The sequence below is a fragment of the Stenella coeruleoalba genome, assembly GCF_951394435.1.
Source record: "Stenella coeruleoalba genome assembly, chromosome: 1".
Classification (NCBI taxonomy): domain Eukaryota; kingdom Metazoa; phylum Chordata; class Mammalia; order Artiodactyla; family Delphinidae; genus Stenella; species Stenella coeruleoalba.
In genome coordinates this window covers 117,420,193-117,437,243 of record NC_137169.1, presented here as the reverse complement: position 1 = coordinate 117,437,243, position 17,051 = coordinate 117,420,193, and the positions used below count along the sequence as shown (strand labels likewise).

The 17,051-nt window shown below is 38.3% G+C and overlaps 1 protein-coding gene across 6 annotated transcripts in view; it reads right to left on the bottom strand.

The window, feature by feature from the left end:
• Window positions 1-17,051, bottom strand: part of UAP1 (UDP-N-acetylglucosamine pyrophosphorylase 1) — a 37,660-nt gene that overhangs the window by 17,119 nt on the left and 3,490 nt on the right. For 5 of the 6 annotated variants that reach the window (XM_079916276.1, XM_079916277.1, XM_079916278.1 and 2 more), the window contains exons 2-5: window positions 12,338-12,674; window positions 4,398-4,602; window positions 2,124-2,299; window positions 552-724 (exon numbers count right to left, since the gene is read on the bottom strand). In XM_079916276.1, the coding sequence (XP_079772402.1) occupies window positions 552-724; window positions 2,124-2,299; window positions 4,398-4,602; window positions 12,338-12,617 (834 nt within the window). In that variant the 5' untranslated portion in view covers window positions 12,618-12,674. The remainder of the gene's footprint in view (window positions 1-551; window positions 725-2,123; window positions 2,300-4,397; window positions 4,603-12,337; window positions 12,675-17,051) is intronic. The other variant, XM_079916281.1, reaches the window with a different exon arrangement.

Below are 17,051 nucleotides of genomic sequence, written 5' to 3'. Positions count from 1 at the left end.
CTGTCTCAATATCAGTATGTTTGTGGTCATTCATGCAGTTATTTAATCTCGTTAATTGTCCTTATCCCCTATCTGCATATTTCCATCTTATTCACAAGACTATCATGAGTTACCCTGTCAAATGCCTTACTGAAGTCTACATCTGCTATTTCTACCATATTTCCTTTACCTACTACTCCAGTAACTTTGTCATAGGAAGAAACTGGGTTAATCTGATCAAATACAACTTGATATTAATGAATCCAACAACTTGATATTAATAAGCCCATCCCAGGCCTAGTGGTGACCATTCACTTTCCCAGGTACTTACAAATCATCCTCGTATATTTTAAACTCTTACTTGTGATGGACTAAGCATACATCATTACGTCTAGAATCAAATGTTGCCAATTTAAGAAAAAAAGTGGGTGCGGGACAGTTTAGTTACTTTAGAAGATGAATGGTTCTAAAATATCCAAATCACCCTGATAAATCTAGTTTGACTCCTGGAATGTATATACTGACAAGAGAAAGACCACTTAAAGCCTCATTATAGTTGAGAAAGGCATTACCTTTGCTCCACAGTCTGCTCCTTTCTGAATGCAAAATCCAATGAACCGTGGGTCTGCCACTTTTACTAATATGTTGTCAACACAATAGACATGAATGCTCCAAATGCCTCTTTGCTCCATATCCTCCACAATGTTCTGGGCTGCAAGAGCCCGATAAAGACCACCATTCCCATCTGGGAAACACAACAGCCTGTTAGTAGCACACCAAAACTCAGTGTGACGATAACCCAAAGATTGTTTAATGTTTCTCAACTGGGATGAAGAGCTCTGAAAACCAGTTTTACATTACAGGGCCAAGAAAACTGAATGTCCATAAGGAAGGATTCAGGTGTCAAAAAGTTATACTACGTGATTTTGAAGGTAATTTAGCGTAAGTATAATTACATTATTAATGTGGGGCTAGGCAACTCCAAAGAACATACTTTTCTTTTTAACTCAGCCCTTTTAACAATTTGGCCTATAATATATTGTGAAACATAAAATTCTTTAACAGGCAATTTTTTTTATAACATTTCAAGTTTTATTTGTATGATTCAAGTTAGCTCTGTATTTATAGCCCCAACACTGACAATTTCATCCATCTCAAAAATAAAAATACATGAGTATTGATACCCAATGATTTGTTAAGAAACCAGATTAATATGAAGGTCTATGGTGATTTAAACTAAATATATGCAAAAGCCTCTTCTTTCCCCATCTATTTTTAGTGCTGCTTTAATGTACTTCTTCCATCAACAACCTCAGCTACAGCTTAAATGACAAGAAATTAGACAACTTCACAAAACAAAGCTAAAAATAGTAAACTCTTCCATTAATTAAAAAGAATTGAGTGGGGGGGAGAAAAGAGTTGAGATGAAATAAAAGCCTACACCTGCAACGCACCACTGTAAATACTGTTTTTATTTCCTTTCAGCCTTTCCTTCAAGAAGAGCTTCACAGAGATGAGAATCTGTTGACACATTTACTTTATATTATAATGGGATCATACTTATGGTCACTATATGTGGCTACACAGGCAACACACTGCCCAATCCTAGGGATGCCGTTAGCAAACTACAACTGTGCATGTAGCTCTGTATTTCCCATTCTCTTACTTAACCTACTGAAACTATTTCGCTTTGTCAATTAATATCTCCACACAATTATTTCAATACTGTTTAAGAATTAATGCTACAGGTAAACTATAATCTAGCCTCTTATTTTTTAAGCAGCAGATGGTTTCCAATTTTTCACTACAATGAACAATGTAGCCATGAACAATACTGTATATAAAATACTGGGGAAAGAGAATAAATACTCTGAATGCTGCTCAAATTGCTCTCAAGAGCAGACATCCACAGAAGTATAAAAGCATATTCATTTCACCCATGGGCATTTCCATTTTTTTTAATCATTGCCAAATTTAAAAATAATTAAAATATTAATTTTTAACATACAAATCACCGTATTAAAAAAATATATATCAAAACATAAAAAGCTACATATCGTAAATCAACCGTACTTCAAAAAAACAATTTAATGAGTTGTGTTACTACCACTTCTAGTCACCATTAAATAAGAATGGTTACAAACCTGGAGCCATAGAAACCTTGTTCTTCTCTTCCAAAATAATTTTCCCATCAAAACTCATAGCAGGCAGCATTCCCTGCTGAAAAAAGATTACATTCTCTTTTTTTAAACCAAAGTACTTGTGCTTTGTGAAGAATTCCTTTGTAGATTCCATTGTTCTGCCACTGGTCATTATATACCTTGCAAGAGAAAAGTAAATCTTCTAAGCCATAGCACTATGTGAATCAGGGCAAAGTCAAGTCTTGTCTATTTCCTAAGCTAAAGAAAATTTTTGAGAGCACTGTTTGTTTTCACTTCCTTCATCCTCTTCCTGGATAAGGCAGCATTAGCTGCTACCCAAGGGGAATTTCTTCCAGTAACTTCATCAATCCTTATGTATAAAATAAATCTGTAACAATATTAAAACATATCTCCTGCAACAGAAAGCCTACAACTGGCTCAAGTAAACATTTTAGAACTCTGAAAGGTGTATTCTAGGTTGAAATCTCCTATTCTAGTAATAGGGAGAAAAGGATAAATGTAATACATTCTAATTATCTCTTATGGTTCTTTTTACAAAAAAATTGAAATGGAATCTGGGCTCTGCTCACCCTTTATTTAAAATCATAAAAGTGTAATTATACTCTCTGTTGTCACAAAAATCCAACCCATGCCACTGTAGCAAAAGAGAAAAAAATTCTATCTAAAACCATAATTAGTGACTACAATAGCTTTTCCCCTTACTAAAATGTAAACCATATATAAGTAGGGATTTTTGTCTGTTTTGGTTCTGTCTCGGTTCCCAGCACCTAGAAGTAGGTACTCAATTAATATCTGTTAAATGAAGAACATTATATAATTTCCCAGCACAGTCAATATCTGTCTGATTAACAAATTATCCTGGGTATTATGAGTATTATGAACCCTGGGCACAAAAATTTTGGGCATCATGATTTAGATGACAAAAGAAGTGACTAAACTGTTCCACATAAGAAAAATAAATTCTGAGCTGTGAGGAGAAAGAAAAAGAAGAAAATCCGACATGATAGTGGGAGGCCAGGGCTGTAAGTAGAATTTTGGCCACTTAGAACACAGACGTCCTTCAAAAATCCCCAAGGGAATCAAAATGAAGAAAATAGTTCACAGCTGGCCAATACCATCCTTAATAGCTAGAAAAGCTGAGGAAATTACAAAAAGCCTATTTTTAAAGGCATCAGAGAGCTACAAAAGCAACATGGATTAGAACTAAAATTCAAGAGAGTGAGAATCTTTCAAAGGAGAGCTAAAGATATGCAGCTGCCTTTTCCTGGGGGTATTTGCTGATCTGGGGTAAAGGCTAGTGGTAGAGAATCTGAGCTTGGACCAGGCAGAAGGACAGAGAAACCAGCAGAGTTTCTGTTGGTCACCTGGGGCTAAAATAAGAAGATTTGGGGCTAAAATAAGAAGATTAGGGACTTGAGGGATTTCAAACGCACAGCTGGTTTCCCCCTCAAAACATGCTAACTTCCAAAGCTGCTCTGAGAAACAGATTCAAGAGCTAAATCAAAACCTTTTAAAAAACAGAGCAGAATTTCCTGTAATCTCTTGGTGTTTAGAAGATGAACACTGGCCGAGATAGGCCCTGAGGACCTGGCATACTATCAGAGACTGAGAATCCCAGTTTGGCCCACAGCAGAGAAATCAATGGGGCTTTCAGCTGGTGTGTATGGGAGAAGGGTGAGGTTTCAGGAGGACTAAATAACCCAATACTTAAGGATATGAGTTTCTAGAGTGAGAGAACCCACCGAGTGCCCACAGCAGTGACTGAAAATAGATCCATACCACGTCGTCATGAAATTTCAGTTACTGAAGATAAAAAGAGACCCCAAATTCTTTCAGAGCAAAAGGGGAAAAAAAAAAGATTGGGGATCAGAATGGCAATGCAGCCCTCCAAAGCAATGCTGAAACAATAGAGCAATGCTTTCAAATTTCAGAAGGAAACTGATTTTCAATCAGAAATTCTATACATAGACAAACTACCAATCAACATGAAGTTTCTAGACCGAGAGAACCCTCTGAGTACCCAAAGGTACTCAGGTAGGGATTAAAAGTTGGAGGTGAGTATATATTGCTCGTTAAGGCTACAGTGATTATCTATCTAGCTGTAACACATATTTTAACATATATAGTAAATTATAGCTCCCAAGAAAATCTGTAGTAACAGGAAATACATCTGCCTACGAATAAAGTACATAGGCATTTTGAATATTATAAACCAATACATGTTCAGACACTGTCCCATAATGAGAAATATCTTACCACGGAATGATGCATTTGTTGCCATGATATTTTTCAGCTAACTGTTGAAGCTTCAGGATACGCTCTGCTTGAATCTGAAAAAGTGTCTTATGGGATGGCAAACCAACATCATACATCCCCTTGGGATATGCAACACCAAGTCTTGTCCCCTGCCCACCAGCTAGAAGAAGAACTGCTACTTTGTTCTGAGAAATCTGGAAAAGTCCTAAAAAAGAAAATACGTGTATCACTCTATAATTCAACACTTTAGGATTACATATACAAAGGTAGCTGCAAAGAGTCACCCTATCTGCATAAGGCGTAAAGACAAGGAATTCACAAGTAATCATGGATGACTATCTTGTTGATAAAAACATTTTTATTATTAAAAAATTAAATTTATATAACCCAACCAAACACTAAACAATGAATAATATACTTTAATGAATAATTTTTATTCTGATAAGGTTGGAAGGCAAAGACCAAGAGATGTTATAAATGTTGTACAAGCACTTGACAACTTATCAGATGTGGCAAGTTAAGAAAAAGATAGGATAAAAGCAGATCCCTAGGCTTCAGGATGAATGATGATGCTATTAAATTACCTCCAGCTGATCAATCAATCAATAACAATTAATCAATCAATGAGCATGTAAGTATACTAGACAAGCTACCATCCAGTAAATGTAAAGAAAAGAAACCCTGAGTTGGGAAAGCAGTGTAGTCCAGTGGTTGAGAAGCTGGGCTCTGAAGTCAGGACAGCTGGGTTTGAAACCCAACTCAAGTGAATGAGCTCAGGGGATTTGCCTGCAAAAGGGCGTCAGGAGACTTTGTGGAATGATGGAAATGTTGTATATCTGACTGGGGTGGTAGTTACATGGGTGTGTAAATTTGCTAAAAACTCATAAAACTAGTGCATTTTATTGTATGTAATTATACTTCAGTAAAATTTATTAAAATGCCTTCTTTTTTTTTAAATGGGCCAGCTATTGCAGCTCAGAAGGATGTGACACAGAGTTTTTTTGAAACTGTAAGTGAAACTATAAATGTTATTAAGAGACAGAGGCTCTCAGTTTGGATTAAAAAATAAAATAAAATAAAATCTTGCCATGTACCATTTCTAAGAGCTACCTCATAACTCTAAGGCAGACAGCTTCAGCACCAGAAGGTAGAGTAGCTTGTGGGAAGAGGCAACATAGAAACTGGATCTCTGGGAAGCTAGAAAAGCTGTAAAAGCTCAGATGTGATAAAGCAATGGCTGATGGCTTTTGTTCTATTTTCTGAATTTCATACTTTCATTAAAATTCTCAGAAATTCTATGAACAAGGCAGGCCACTATCCACAATTGTAGGCCAAGCCAGAGGGGGCAGTGGTGGCCAGTATCAATTATTATTATTTTTTACATCTTTAGGGAATGCAGGTTTGTCTAATTTACCAGCTTTAGGCTTTATGTGTTTTTGATATATTGGGCTTTCCTAAAGCTAATATACTAGTACATTGTGAACTTAAAGAAATATTCTTAATAAATCCATTATAAAATCAGAACTGTCCTGATTCTACAATCTGTCTTTGCCAGTAACTAAGTACAGCCAAGGATGTTATGCAAGAACTTTCTAGCAATTTTTTCAATCAAAAACTGTAAAAGCACATTAGATATTTCCATAATTCTCACCTTTGATGTAAAGCTGCGAGCTAAGCTATCTGAGAATTAATTTTCTCTCTTTCTTCCTTGCCTATAACTAGATTGTCCTTGTCCTTTTCTCCATGGCATTTCATTGTACCTTATCAGAGTTTGAAAATAAAATACCAGGGGTAATGTTAGACTCCAAAATAGTAACTAAAAATCTAAAAGGCAGGTATAATTTTCCCTATTTTAGAGATAATAGGCTCAGATGAGTTAATGATCTTGCCCAAGGTCACACAACTAAAAAGTGTGAATCAGGATTAGAACTTGACCCCAGGGCCTATTCACCAACACTGCACTGCCTACAGCAGTCTCTTATCACACCCAAACATTTAACAGATAAATTACATAGCACCATAATTTTTAGGGGTGTAAACTGTCCTTCCTATTTCCTTCTTGCCCTTCCTACTCTTTTCCACTGAATTCATGAGAGGTTGTGCTGCCTTTTCTTATCTATCTTACCCATCACCCTACATGGAAAAGCTGCTGAGCCGGGAAGAGCCCACATTCTCCAAACCTTGCCAAACACTGAATTTCTAACAGCATTCCAGCTCCGTGTTGTGCTTAAACACTCCCCACAACCACCATGTAACGAAGACTGGCTTGAGATGAAGTAATCTGAAGGGAACAGGGAACCATATAAAGCAGTTTTGAAAACCATTTTACATTTGGTTATTCCTTGAGTTATGAAAGAAACTATGGTTTCTAGGAAATAAATTTAACTCTGCTGTCACTGACCCAAAAAGCATTATTTTAAAATACAGGTCCACAATTCCTTACCTAAACCAGATTTATTTCAGAATTTTATTTCAGAATGCAGAACTCTTCAAAATTTAGAAAAGGAATATAGTACACAGACAATATGTTGTATTTTACCCCAGCAGATCTGAGACAGTACCTTATAATCACATTAAGTGGGATAAAAAAAAGTTTATTAATAGTCTCATGTCTGTTCAGGTCAGGTTTTGCACCATTTTAGAATGGCAGATAAATAACTTCAGTCTGTCTGGACCCTCACATACCACCAAAGGTGCTGGAATCAAAAATATTTCTAAACATGTTCCCAAAAAGTCCCAGATAAATATTCTGGACACAAAGGTCTTTGTTTTTTTGGTACTATTTATTTTCTTTATAGAGCACATGTGTTTTAAGTTGTACTGTTAATATGGCTCTAATCATCCTTCCTGCCTTCTTACTTTTTTACCTTCGGGGTCCAAAAGTAAGTTTCTTCTCTCAGCTCCCTTACCTGTAAAAGGTAAGAGCCATACTCCCAGAGTCAGCTCCACATCTGAGCTCCTGCTTGCCAGATGGCCAAGCAACACCAACCAGCGCTTTCCACAGATTCTTACTGGTTATCAAAATATCACTGTATAACCTTTTCTCTTCCTTGGATCAGTTCCCTAAACTACTGCTTCATTCCAAATTTCCAAATGTTTCCATTCTAAAGCTGTGCTAACCAACAGCTGATAGTGGTCTCTTTCTTCATTGAAATAAATGGTATGTGTTTGTTTCCTAAGTCCCCGACAGCCATACTTTCTCCAATTCTTCTTTCCATCTGTGGACCTGATAACCCATCTAATCACTATGTCTTAAAAGTAGCATTGAGACCATGCTTGCCAGGGGTACATTTCCAGGCAGATCTACATTTACATCTCATCTCCATCTAGCCACAACTATTATAACCAATTATAATACAATCCATAAATATTTGTGATAAAAAGGTGTTTCTGCATTAACTTCTTCCTGCTGTATGCATCTCACTTATGAACAGACAGAGAAAAACAAGAGGAAAGAAAGCAGTCCCTAGAGTATCAAAGCCAGCTTCAATTCAAGAACTAAATAAATGTAGCTACAGCTGTTGTTAACAATACCAAATCGTATGGGGCTGAAGTATTCATCCATTTCGTCTGTGTTACTACAATAAAACTGCAATGTTTATCAAAAGTGTGTAACACATAAATTAGTACCTGTCTTATAATGACAGATAAAATACTTCTTGAAATTAAGCAGGCCAATAAAATTCAGTAAGCCTTTTAGTTACATGGCAATATACATGATTTCAAACTGTATGGGTCATAACATAAATTTTATACAGGCAGCACTGCACCTATTTGAAAAATGTTAACTGATTATAAACGTATTTAACCCATGTGACAATTAGGAAATTATGAACTTCTATCCCAAAACTTCTGCAAATATATGGGAAAAAAACCTGAAAAGTAAATTACTATATCATCTTTTCATTACAGGTCACTAGAGTTAATTACCTTCCCACAGAAATCAGGACCTAACACACACTAAATGAGAAGTTTAAAAAAAAAAAAAAAAAAAATCAAGCCAGAATGAGCCATTTCCAGGGCAGGGGTATACCTCTCTCCTTGGGGAGTCATGCATGTTAGCCCAACAGAGTCCGAGCACTTTTCCTGATAACATTTACAACAAACAGAGAGAAGAGTTTACAGTGGCCTCTCACAGGTCAACTGCTTCCTGGATAACTTCCTGCTTGGACTAGCTCCTCTCATACATACTCTTTGATTTGGGCACGTGCCTGAAACAAGGAGGTTGGCACAGGTGCTTCTGATGTAGAGCATTCCCAGAGCTTTCTATCTAAACTTTCAGCACTCCTGGACAAGGGGTGGGGTAAACAGGCTATTCAACTGGTGGAAATGAAGAAAGACTATACACAAGAGAGGAGATATTTTAAGTCTTTAATTTTTAATCACATTTTACAGGTGAAACAATTCTTTTATGGATTAACTACTTCCCCAAAATATTAAGCACAAAAAGTAGACTAATAAGGGAAATCTCTATTTGAACTGGTTTTAGATACTGGGGGATTATTGTGAATTTCATTAGGTATAATAATGGCATCGTAATTAGGAAGAAAATGTCCTTATACTTAAGAGATGTATACTGAATTTTATGAGGGTAAACATAATGTTTGCAAGTTGCCTTAAAATACTACAGCAGAGAAAAATGAAAGAGGGATAAAGCAAAATTAACAAAATTTTCATAATTAATTAAGGTAATGCATATATAGAAGTTCATTATACTATTTTTTGTCTCCAAATATCTGCTTCCAAATATGCTTGAAATTTTTCATAATAACAATTTCTGGAGCAGGCTACAAGACTATACATAAACTATAATCCTAATGTATGTGTGTGTATATAAGAAAATACTATAAAATACTACTAGCGAGTATTTATCTCTGGATTGTGGGACAGCAGAGATTTATCTTTTTTCCTTTGTAATTCTTAGTATTTTCCAACTTCTCCAAAATAAGTATGTGTTACTTTTAAAATAAAACAAATGTTAGAAATATCACTGCACTAGATTTCAGGAACTGTAGAAGAGGATAATGTCATGAATACATTTTTTCTAAACAATCCATTTACTTTTCTACAATGCTATATAGATTAATTTTTTAAGTGTCTCACAGGTAAAAAAAAAGGGCTAACACTGAATATTAATTTCTTATTATAACACAGAATTACAAGATTGTTTTGTGTTCAGTTTAAGCATGCATTTCTTTTAATAAAGAACGGGATTTTTTTTAAGCAAATATATTTTCCCAGTGTGAATATCTTTTCTAAAATGATATTCTCATTGAAGCTTCTGAACTACTTCTTCCAAGATCTCAGTTTTGTAAGATAGAGGTTTTTCAGTTACCACTCTACATTCCATTTTCTACAACTGGCCAGAACACTTCAAGAATTAAATCAAAACAAGATCTCTCTTCAATAAAGAGCACAGTGGTAGCTTACGTATTTATCCTTCACCAAAAATTTTCCACCCTAGGTGTTAAAATGTCTAAGGTCAATAGCCACCAGACACTTTGAAATTATTGTACAATGCTTTTATTTCCCCTATCCTGGGGCAGTGGGATGGGGGCAGGCGCAGTGGGGGCTGGTGGGGGAGGTTGTCTTTGATACAATTATCAGGAATTTCCTACTATCTGAAATAAAGCATTGGAATCTTTGCAATGGCAATCTCTTTCCTTTGATAACTTACTGCAGAAACTTCCTTTTGTTATGAATTTGCACACATATGGCAGTTTCTACCTAATGAAAATGTTGTTAACGTCAGTTAAAAAGTCTCCCTCTCCACCCCTACTGCTTAAGCCACAAATAAATATTCTTCCCTTGCCAGCAAGCCAAAAGGAAGTTTGCTTTGCACCTTCTTATACTAGACTTGCTTGTAACAGTTCTGGATTTTAATCTAAATGAGAAGTCATAAATGTGGACTTTTAGTTCCACAGATTCCAACAAAAAGGCCATAAAGAAGAGACTCAAACTATAGACTCAAACTATAGTCTTGACTGTTGCTCATGGTCCCCATTATACAAGGCCAAAGCTTGGCTTTCCATAAGAGTTAATTCTAAGACTTTATCTCCATAAAATCACAAGGAGAAATATAGGCAGCTGGAATACCAGAGGGTAAGAAGAGGTCCTGTGTGGCTTTTGGTGAAACCCAGGGAGGGAGGGAAAGATTAATGAATCCAAAGTTAGTGGGGGTCACTACTGTCCTCCATTCAGAAGGATCCATCTGGAAGCCACTCTCTCACATCTTAGTGGCAGAGCCCTGCTCTAAGTAAGAAGCGAGGTTAGCCACTACCGAGCATTTTAAATACGAAAGGGTCCTCCTTGAAGATCATCCAATTATTTTCAATGTTTTCAATCTTCAACCCCTTTTAAGTAAAACTTCATGTAAAGAGGTTTATTTGTTTATGTATCAAATACATAAAAACAGGTCAAAGTAGAACTGCTCCTGGAGTGGGGAGATGAAAGGGCTGGAGACCTACCTGTTTAGTATCTGTTCCCCCCTCTCCACAGTTTCACCAGCAGTTGGAAACCCTAGAGGTCTTTGGAACAGTTTGAAAAACAGTAGATCTGTAAGCCCAGAGAAAGACATGAAGATAATGGCAGAGAAGAAGGTTCATAATGGCAGTTATGTTTCTTTTTTGGGGGGTTGCAGGGAGTGCCAAAAAGCGAAAGACAATAAAAATACCCATAGTGTGGTGCAAATTTAGACTATAAATCATATCTATAAAAGTAAATATGTATATAATCAAGTACTAGGTGGCAATGTGGACAAATAAAAACATAGATTTGATGAGGTTATGGGCAATTTCTCTACCGTAGTTCTGTTACTTTGATATTATTTTTGCGATAGAGTAATGTTTTTTTAAAAAGGAAAAAGTATTAGTCCAATCTGTTCATTCGAAAACTGAGGAAATGAGGTCCAGATTTGACAATAGCATGTACAAACACTCAAGGGCCTGCAATATTTAGTCACTTTTACTTATGGAGGAGTAGTAGATTATAAAATCCACAGTTCTTAACCCTACCAAAAAAAGCTAAATTTTAGCTATTTTGCCATTGTCAAAAGCACTCATTAGTACTAGTTATCGGGACAGATTTTATGATATGCTTTAGAGGAAAAAGCATTGGGGAAATTCAACAAACATTTATCGACCAACATATAACTGCAAAACACTGCTCTAAATGCTATGTGACATACATAGACACCTAGGACACGGGCTGCTCTTTAAAAGTTCACAATGTAATGATGAAGATAGATATAAACAACCCTTATTATAAGGAAAAATGAAAGATGAGCATGGACAAACAATTTCAACCTGGGACACTGACAGAAAGGACAGATGAAAGAGTATGTGTGGTGAACCTTGGAGAATGAGTATAAGTTTCCCAAGTGGCACAGCCACCTCACTGCACAGCTCCAGGAGACGGGTGGCGTCACAAGGTGATCCAGCTACATGGAGAAGGGGTAAAGGCCAGACCCAGCTAAGGACGAGCATGAGCAAAGGCAGGAAAGGCATACTAGAATGTTCAGAGAAAGGTGAATTACAGGGTCCAGCTGAAAGGTGTGGGGCAGTAGCAGTGGAGAGACACATAAGAGACAAGATTGGATAGGGCCGTGTTAGGGAAGGGTTTTGGAGTAAGCTAGCATAAACTGAATCATTCAGTTTGTGCTTCAGGAAGGGAAATCTAATAGAAGTACGGACACTGAGAAAGGAAAGAGACTTAGAGGCAAATTATGACTTGAATGAGAAGAGCCTTGAAGCAGGCACCAGAAATGAAAAGAGAATGGAGAGACGGGCAACAGGAGCCACTGCGGCCTCTTGGCCACACAATCTGTCACTCTCAGATCAGTCACCTGGCTTAAGGTCTTAAGGAAGTGAAAATACTGTTACTTTAATGGTTTTAGTACATCTCATAATAAGCCTTAGAGCAAATCTTCCCAGGCTCAGTACCTTCACTTTCCCAGGCCTGCAGCTGATCGTGATCCCTGGTAGCGCTGCCCAACACCTCTCGAGGCACAGCTTCCATCCGTGAGTCCACTTTCTCTGGCTGGGAAGAATGGTTAAATCCTTCAATGGCCTTTTGGAAAAAGAAGTTCAGCTCCTCAAAGTTCATGGCCTGGAGCTCTGTGAAAAGTTCTACCTGTTGGGCTTCTTCCAGCTCATTCCAGAATTGCAATAGGTGTTCTTGCCCAGCTTTGGACAACCTGAGTTTGAGGTCATTAACATTCATAATGCTCTGGTAGCCAAGTTTTGTGATAACTGGGGTGTAATTTCTGCACCTGTAAACCTGAAAGAGAAAAGAAATGAATAGCAGGTCAAAGTCCAACCTCAAAACCTGAGATTTTTCCTGCTAAAAATAAGTACATTAAAAAAAAGGGCTTCCCTGGTGGCGCAGTGGTTGAGAGTCCGCCTGCCGAGGCAGGGGACACGGGTTCGTGCCCCAGTCCGGGAAGATCCCACATGCCACGGAGCGGCTGGGCCTGTGAGCCATGGCCGCTGAGCCTGCGCATCCGGAGTCTGTGCTCCGCAACGGGAAAGGCCACAACAGTGAGAGGCCCGCATACCACAAAAAAAAAAAAAAAAAAAATCTTGGGAGTTCCCTGTGGTCTAGTGGTTAGGACTCAGCGCTTTCACTGCCAGGGCCCGGGTTCAATCCCTGGTCGGGGAAGTAAGATCCTGCAAGCCCCACAGCATGGCCAAAAAAATTTTTTAATAAAATAAAAAAAAATTTTTCAACACTTGATGTTAAGGAAATTCTACCTTTCCATCATGATCATACTCATAAGAGATCAAACTTGTAAGACAATGCTAATTATTCTTATATACCAGGCACTGCACCAAGTACTTTACCTACACGGTCTCATGTAATTTTCAACAACTCTATGACATAAATACTATATCATCGCTTTACAGTTGAGGAGAATGAGGCACAGAGAGGCAAAGCAACCCGGCTGACTGGTGGAGCTAGGGTGTGAATGCAGACAGTCTGATCCCAGGTCTCTAGTTGCCTCTATACTACTCTGACCACTCAGCTACTACTGAAAGAACACTTGACTGTTTAATATTTCAACCCTTCTCCTTTTATCTCTAAGGACAGAAACACAGAATTCAGAATACAACAATATCAAGAAGACAGGAACCCTATAATTATAAAAAATACATTTTAGGGCTTCCCTGGTGGCACAGTGGTTGAGAGTCCGCCTGCCGATGCAGGGCACACGGGTTTGTGCCCGGGTCCGGGAGGATCCCGCATGCCACGGAGTGGCTGGGCCCGTGAGCCACAGCCGCTGGGCCTGCACATCCGGAGCCTGTGCTCCGCGGCGAGAGAGGCCACAGCAGTGAGAGGCCTGCGTACCGCAGAAAACAAACAAACAAACAAAAATAAAACATTTTATTTAAAGAGCAACTTCCACAAAGAAGCAATAAAATATATCCACTGTCTTTACTAAGAATTGAGCCCTAGGAGATTGGTCCAAGATGGTGGAAAAGAAGGATGTGCGCTCACTCCCTCTTGCGAGAGCACCAGAATCACAACTGCTGAACAATGATCGACAGGAGGACACTGGAACTCACCAAAAAAGATGCCTCACATCTAAGGATGGGGAGAAACCACAATGAGATGGTAGGAGGGGCGCAATCACAATAAAATCAAATCCCATAGTCGCTGGGTGGGTGACGCACAAACTGGAGAACACTTATACCACAGAGGTCCACCCAATGAAGTGAAGGTTCTGAGCCCCACATCAGGCTTCCCAAACTGCGGGTCGGCAAGAGGAGGAGGAATTCCTAGAGAATCAGACTTTGAAGGCTGGTGGGATTTGATTGCGGGACTTTGACAGGATTGGAGGAAGTGGAGACTCCACTCTTGGAGGGCACACATGAAGTAGTGTGCACATCGGGACCCAGGGGAGAGAGCGGTGAGCCTACGGGAGACTGAACTGGACCTACCTGCTAGTGTTGGAGGGTCTACTGCAGAGTTGGGCGGGGGGGCTGTGACTCACCGAGGGGACAAGGACACTGGTGGCAGAAGTTCTGGGAAGTGCTCCCTGGCGTGAGCCCTCCAAGAGTCGGCCATTAGCCCCACCAAAGAGCTCCACTGGTAGGCTCCAGTGCTGGGTCTTCTCAGGCCAAACAACCAACAGGGAGGGAACCCAGCCCCACCCATCAGCAGACAAGCAGATTAAAGTTGTACGGAGCTCTGAGCAACACCCAGCTCTACCCACCACCAGTCCCTCCCATCAGGAAGCTTGCACAAGCCTCTTAGATAGCCTCATCCACCACAGGGCAGACAGCAGAAGCAAGAAGGACTACAATCCTGCAGCCTGTGGAAGGAAAACCACATTCACAGAGAGACAGACAAAGTGAAAAGGCAGAGGACGTTGTACCAGATGAAGGAACAACTAAATGAAGTGGAGATAGCAAACTTCCAGAAAAAGAATCCAGAATAATGATAGTGAAGATGATACAGGACCTCAGAAAAAGAATGGAGGCAAAGATCGAGAAGATGCAAGAAATGTTTAACAAACTCCTAATAGAATTAAAGAACAAATAAACAGAGATGAACACTACAATAACTGAAATGAAAAATACACTAGAAGGAATCAACAGCAGAATAACTGAGGCAGAAGAACGGATAAGTGACGTGGAAGACAGAATGGTGGAATTCACTGCTGCGGAACAGAATAAAGAAAAAAGAATGAAAAGAAATGAAGACAGCCTAAGAGACCTCTGGGACAACATTAAACACAACAACATTTGCATTATAGGGTCCCAGAAGGAGAAGAGAGAGAGAAAGGACCTGAGAAAGTATTTGAAGAGAATATAGTAGAAAACTTCCCTAACACGGGAAAGGAAATAGCCATGCAGGTCCAGGAAGCACAAAGAGTCCCAGGCAGGATAAACCCAAGGAGAAACACGCTAAGACACACAGTAATCAAACTGACAAAAATTAAAGACAAAGAAACATTATTGAAAGCAACAAATTGAAGAATAAAAACCATATGATCATCTCAATAGATGCAGAAAAAGCTTCTGACAAAATTCTACACCCCTTTATGATAAAAACTCTCCAGAAAGTGGGCATAGTGGGAAACTACCTCAACATCATAAAGACCATATACAACAAACACACAGCAAATATCATTCTCAATGGTGAAAAACTGAAAGCGTTTCCTCTAAGATCAGGAACAAGACAAGGATGTCTACTCTTGCCACTATTATTCAACATACTTTTGGAAGTCCTAGTCGCAGCAATCAGAGAAGAAAAAGAAGTAAAAGGAATACAAATTGTAAATGAAGAAGTAAAACTGTCACTGTTTGCAGATGACATGATACTATATGTAGAGAATCCTAAAGATGCCACCAGAAAATTACTAGAGCTAATCAATGAATTTGGTAAAGTTGCAGGATACAAAATTAATGCACAGAAATCTCTTGCATTCCTATACACTAACAACAAAAGATCAGAAAGAGAAATTAAGGAAACAATCCTTAATTTCACCATTGCAACGAAAAGAATAAAATACCTAGGAATAAACCTACCTAAGGAGGTAAAAGACCTGTACTCAGAAAACTATAATACACTGATGAAAGAAATCAAAGATGACACAAACGGATGGAGAGATATACCATGTTCTTGGATTGGAAGAATCAATATCATGATAATGACCATACTACCCAAAGCAATCTATAGATTCAGTGCAATCCCTATCAAATTACCAGTGGCTTTTTTTACAGAACTAGAACAAAAAAATCTTAAAATTTGTATGGAGACACAAAAGATCCCGAATAGCCAAAGCAGTCTTGAGGGAAAAAAAATGGAGTTGGAGGAATCAGGCTCCCTGACTTAAGACTATACTACAAATCTACAGTAATCAAGACAATATGGTACTGGCACAAAAGCAGAAATATAGATCAATGAAACAGGATAAAAGCCCAGAGATAAACCCACGCACTTATGGTCAATTAATCTATGATAAAGGAGGCAAGGATATACAACGGAGAAAAGACAGTCTCTTCAATAAGTGGTGCTGGGAAATATGGACAGCTACATGTAAAAGAATGAAATCAGAACCCTCCCTAACACCATACACAAAAATAAACTCAAAATGGATTAGAGACCTAAATGTAAGACTGGACACTATAAAACTCTTAGAGGAAAACATAGGAAGAACACTCTTTTTGATCCACCTCCTAGAGTAATGGAAATAAAAAGAAAAATAAACAAATGGGACCTAATGAAACTTAAAAGCTTTTGCAAAGCAAAGGAAACTATAAACAAGACGAAAAGACAACCCTCAGAATGGGAGAAAATATTTGCAAACGAATCAACAGACAGAGGATTGATCTCCAAAATATGTAAATAGCTCAAGCAGCTCAATATTAAAAAAAAAACTCAACCAAAAAATGGGCAGGAGACCTAAACAGACTTTTCTCCAAAGAAGACATACAGATGGCCAAGAAGCACATTAAAAGGTGCTCAACATCACTAATTATTAGAGAAATGTAAATCAAAACTACAATGAGGTATCACCTCACAGCAGTTAGAATGGGCATCATCAGAAAATCTACAAACAACAAATGCTGGAGAGGGTGTGGAGAAAAGGGAACCCTCATACACTGTTAGTGGGAATGTAAATTGATACAGCCACTATGGAGGTTCCTT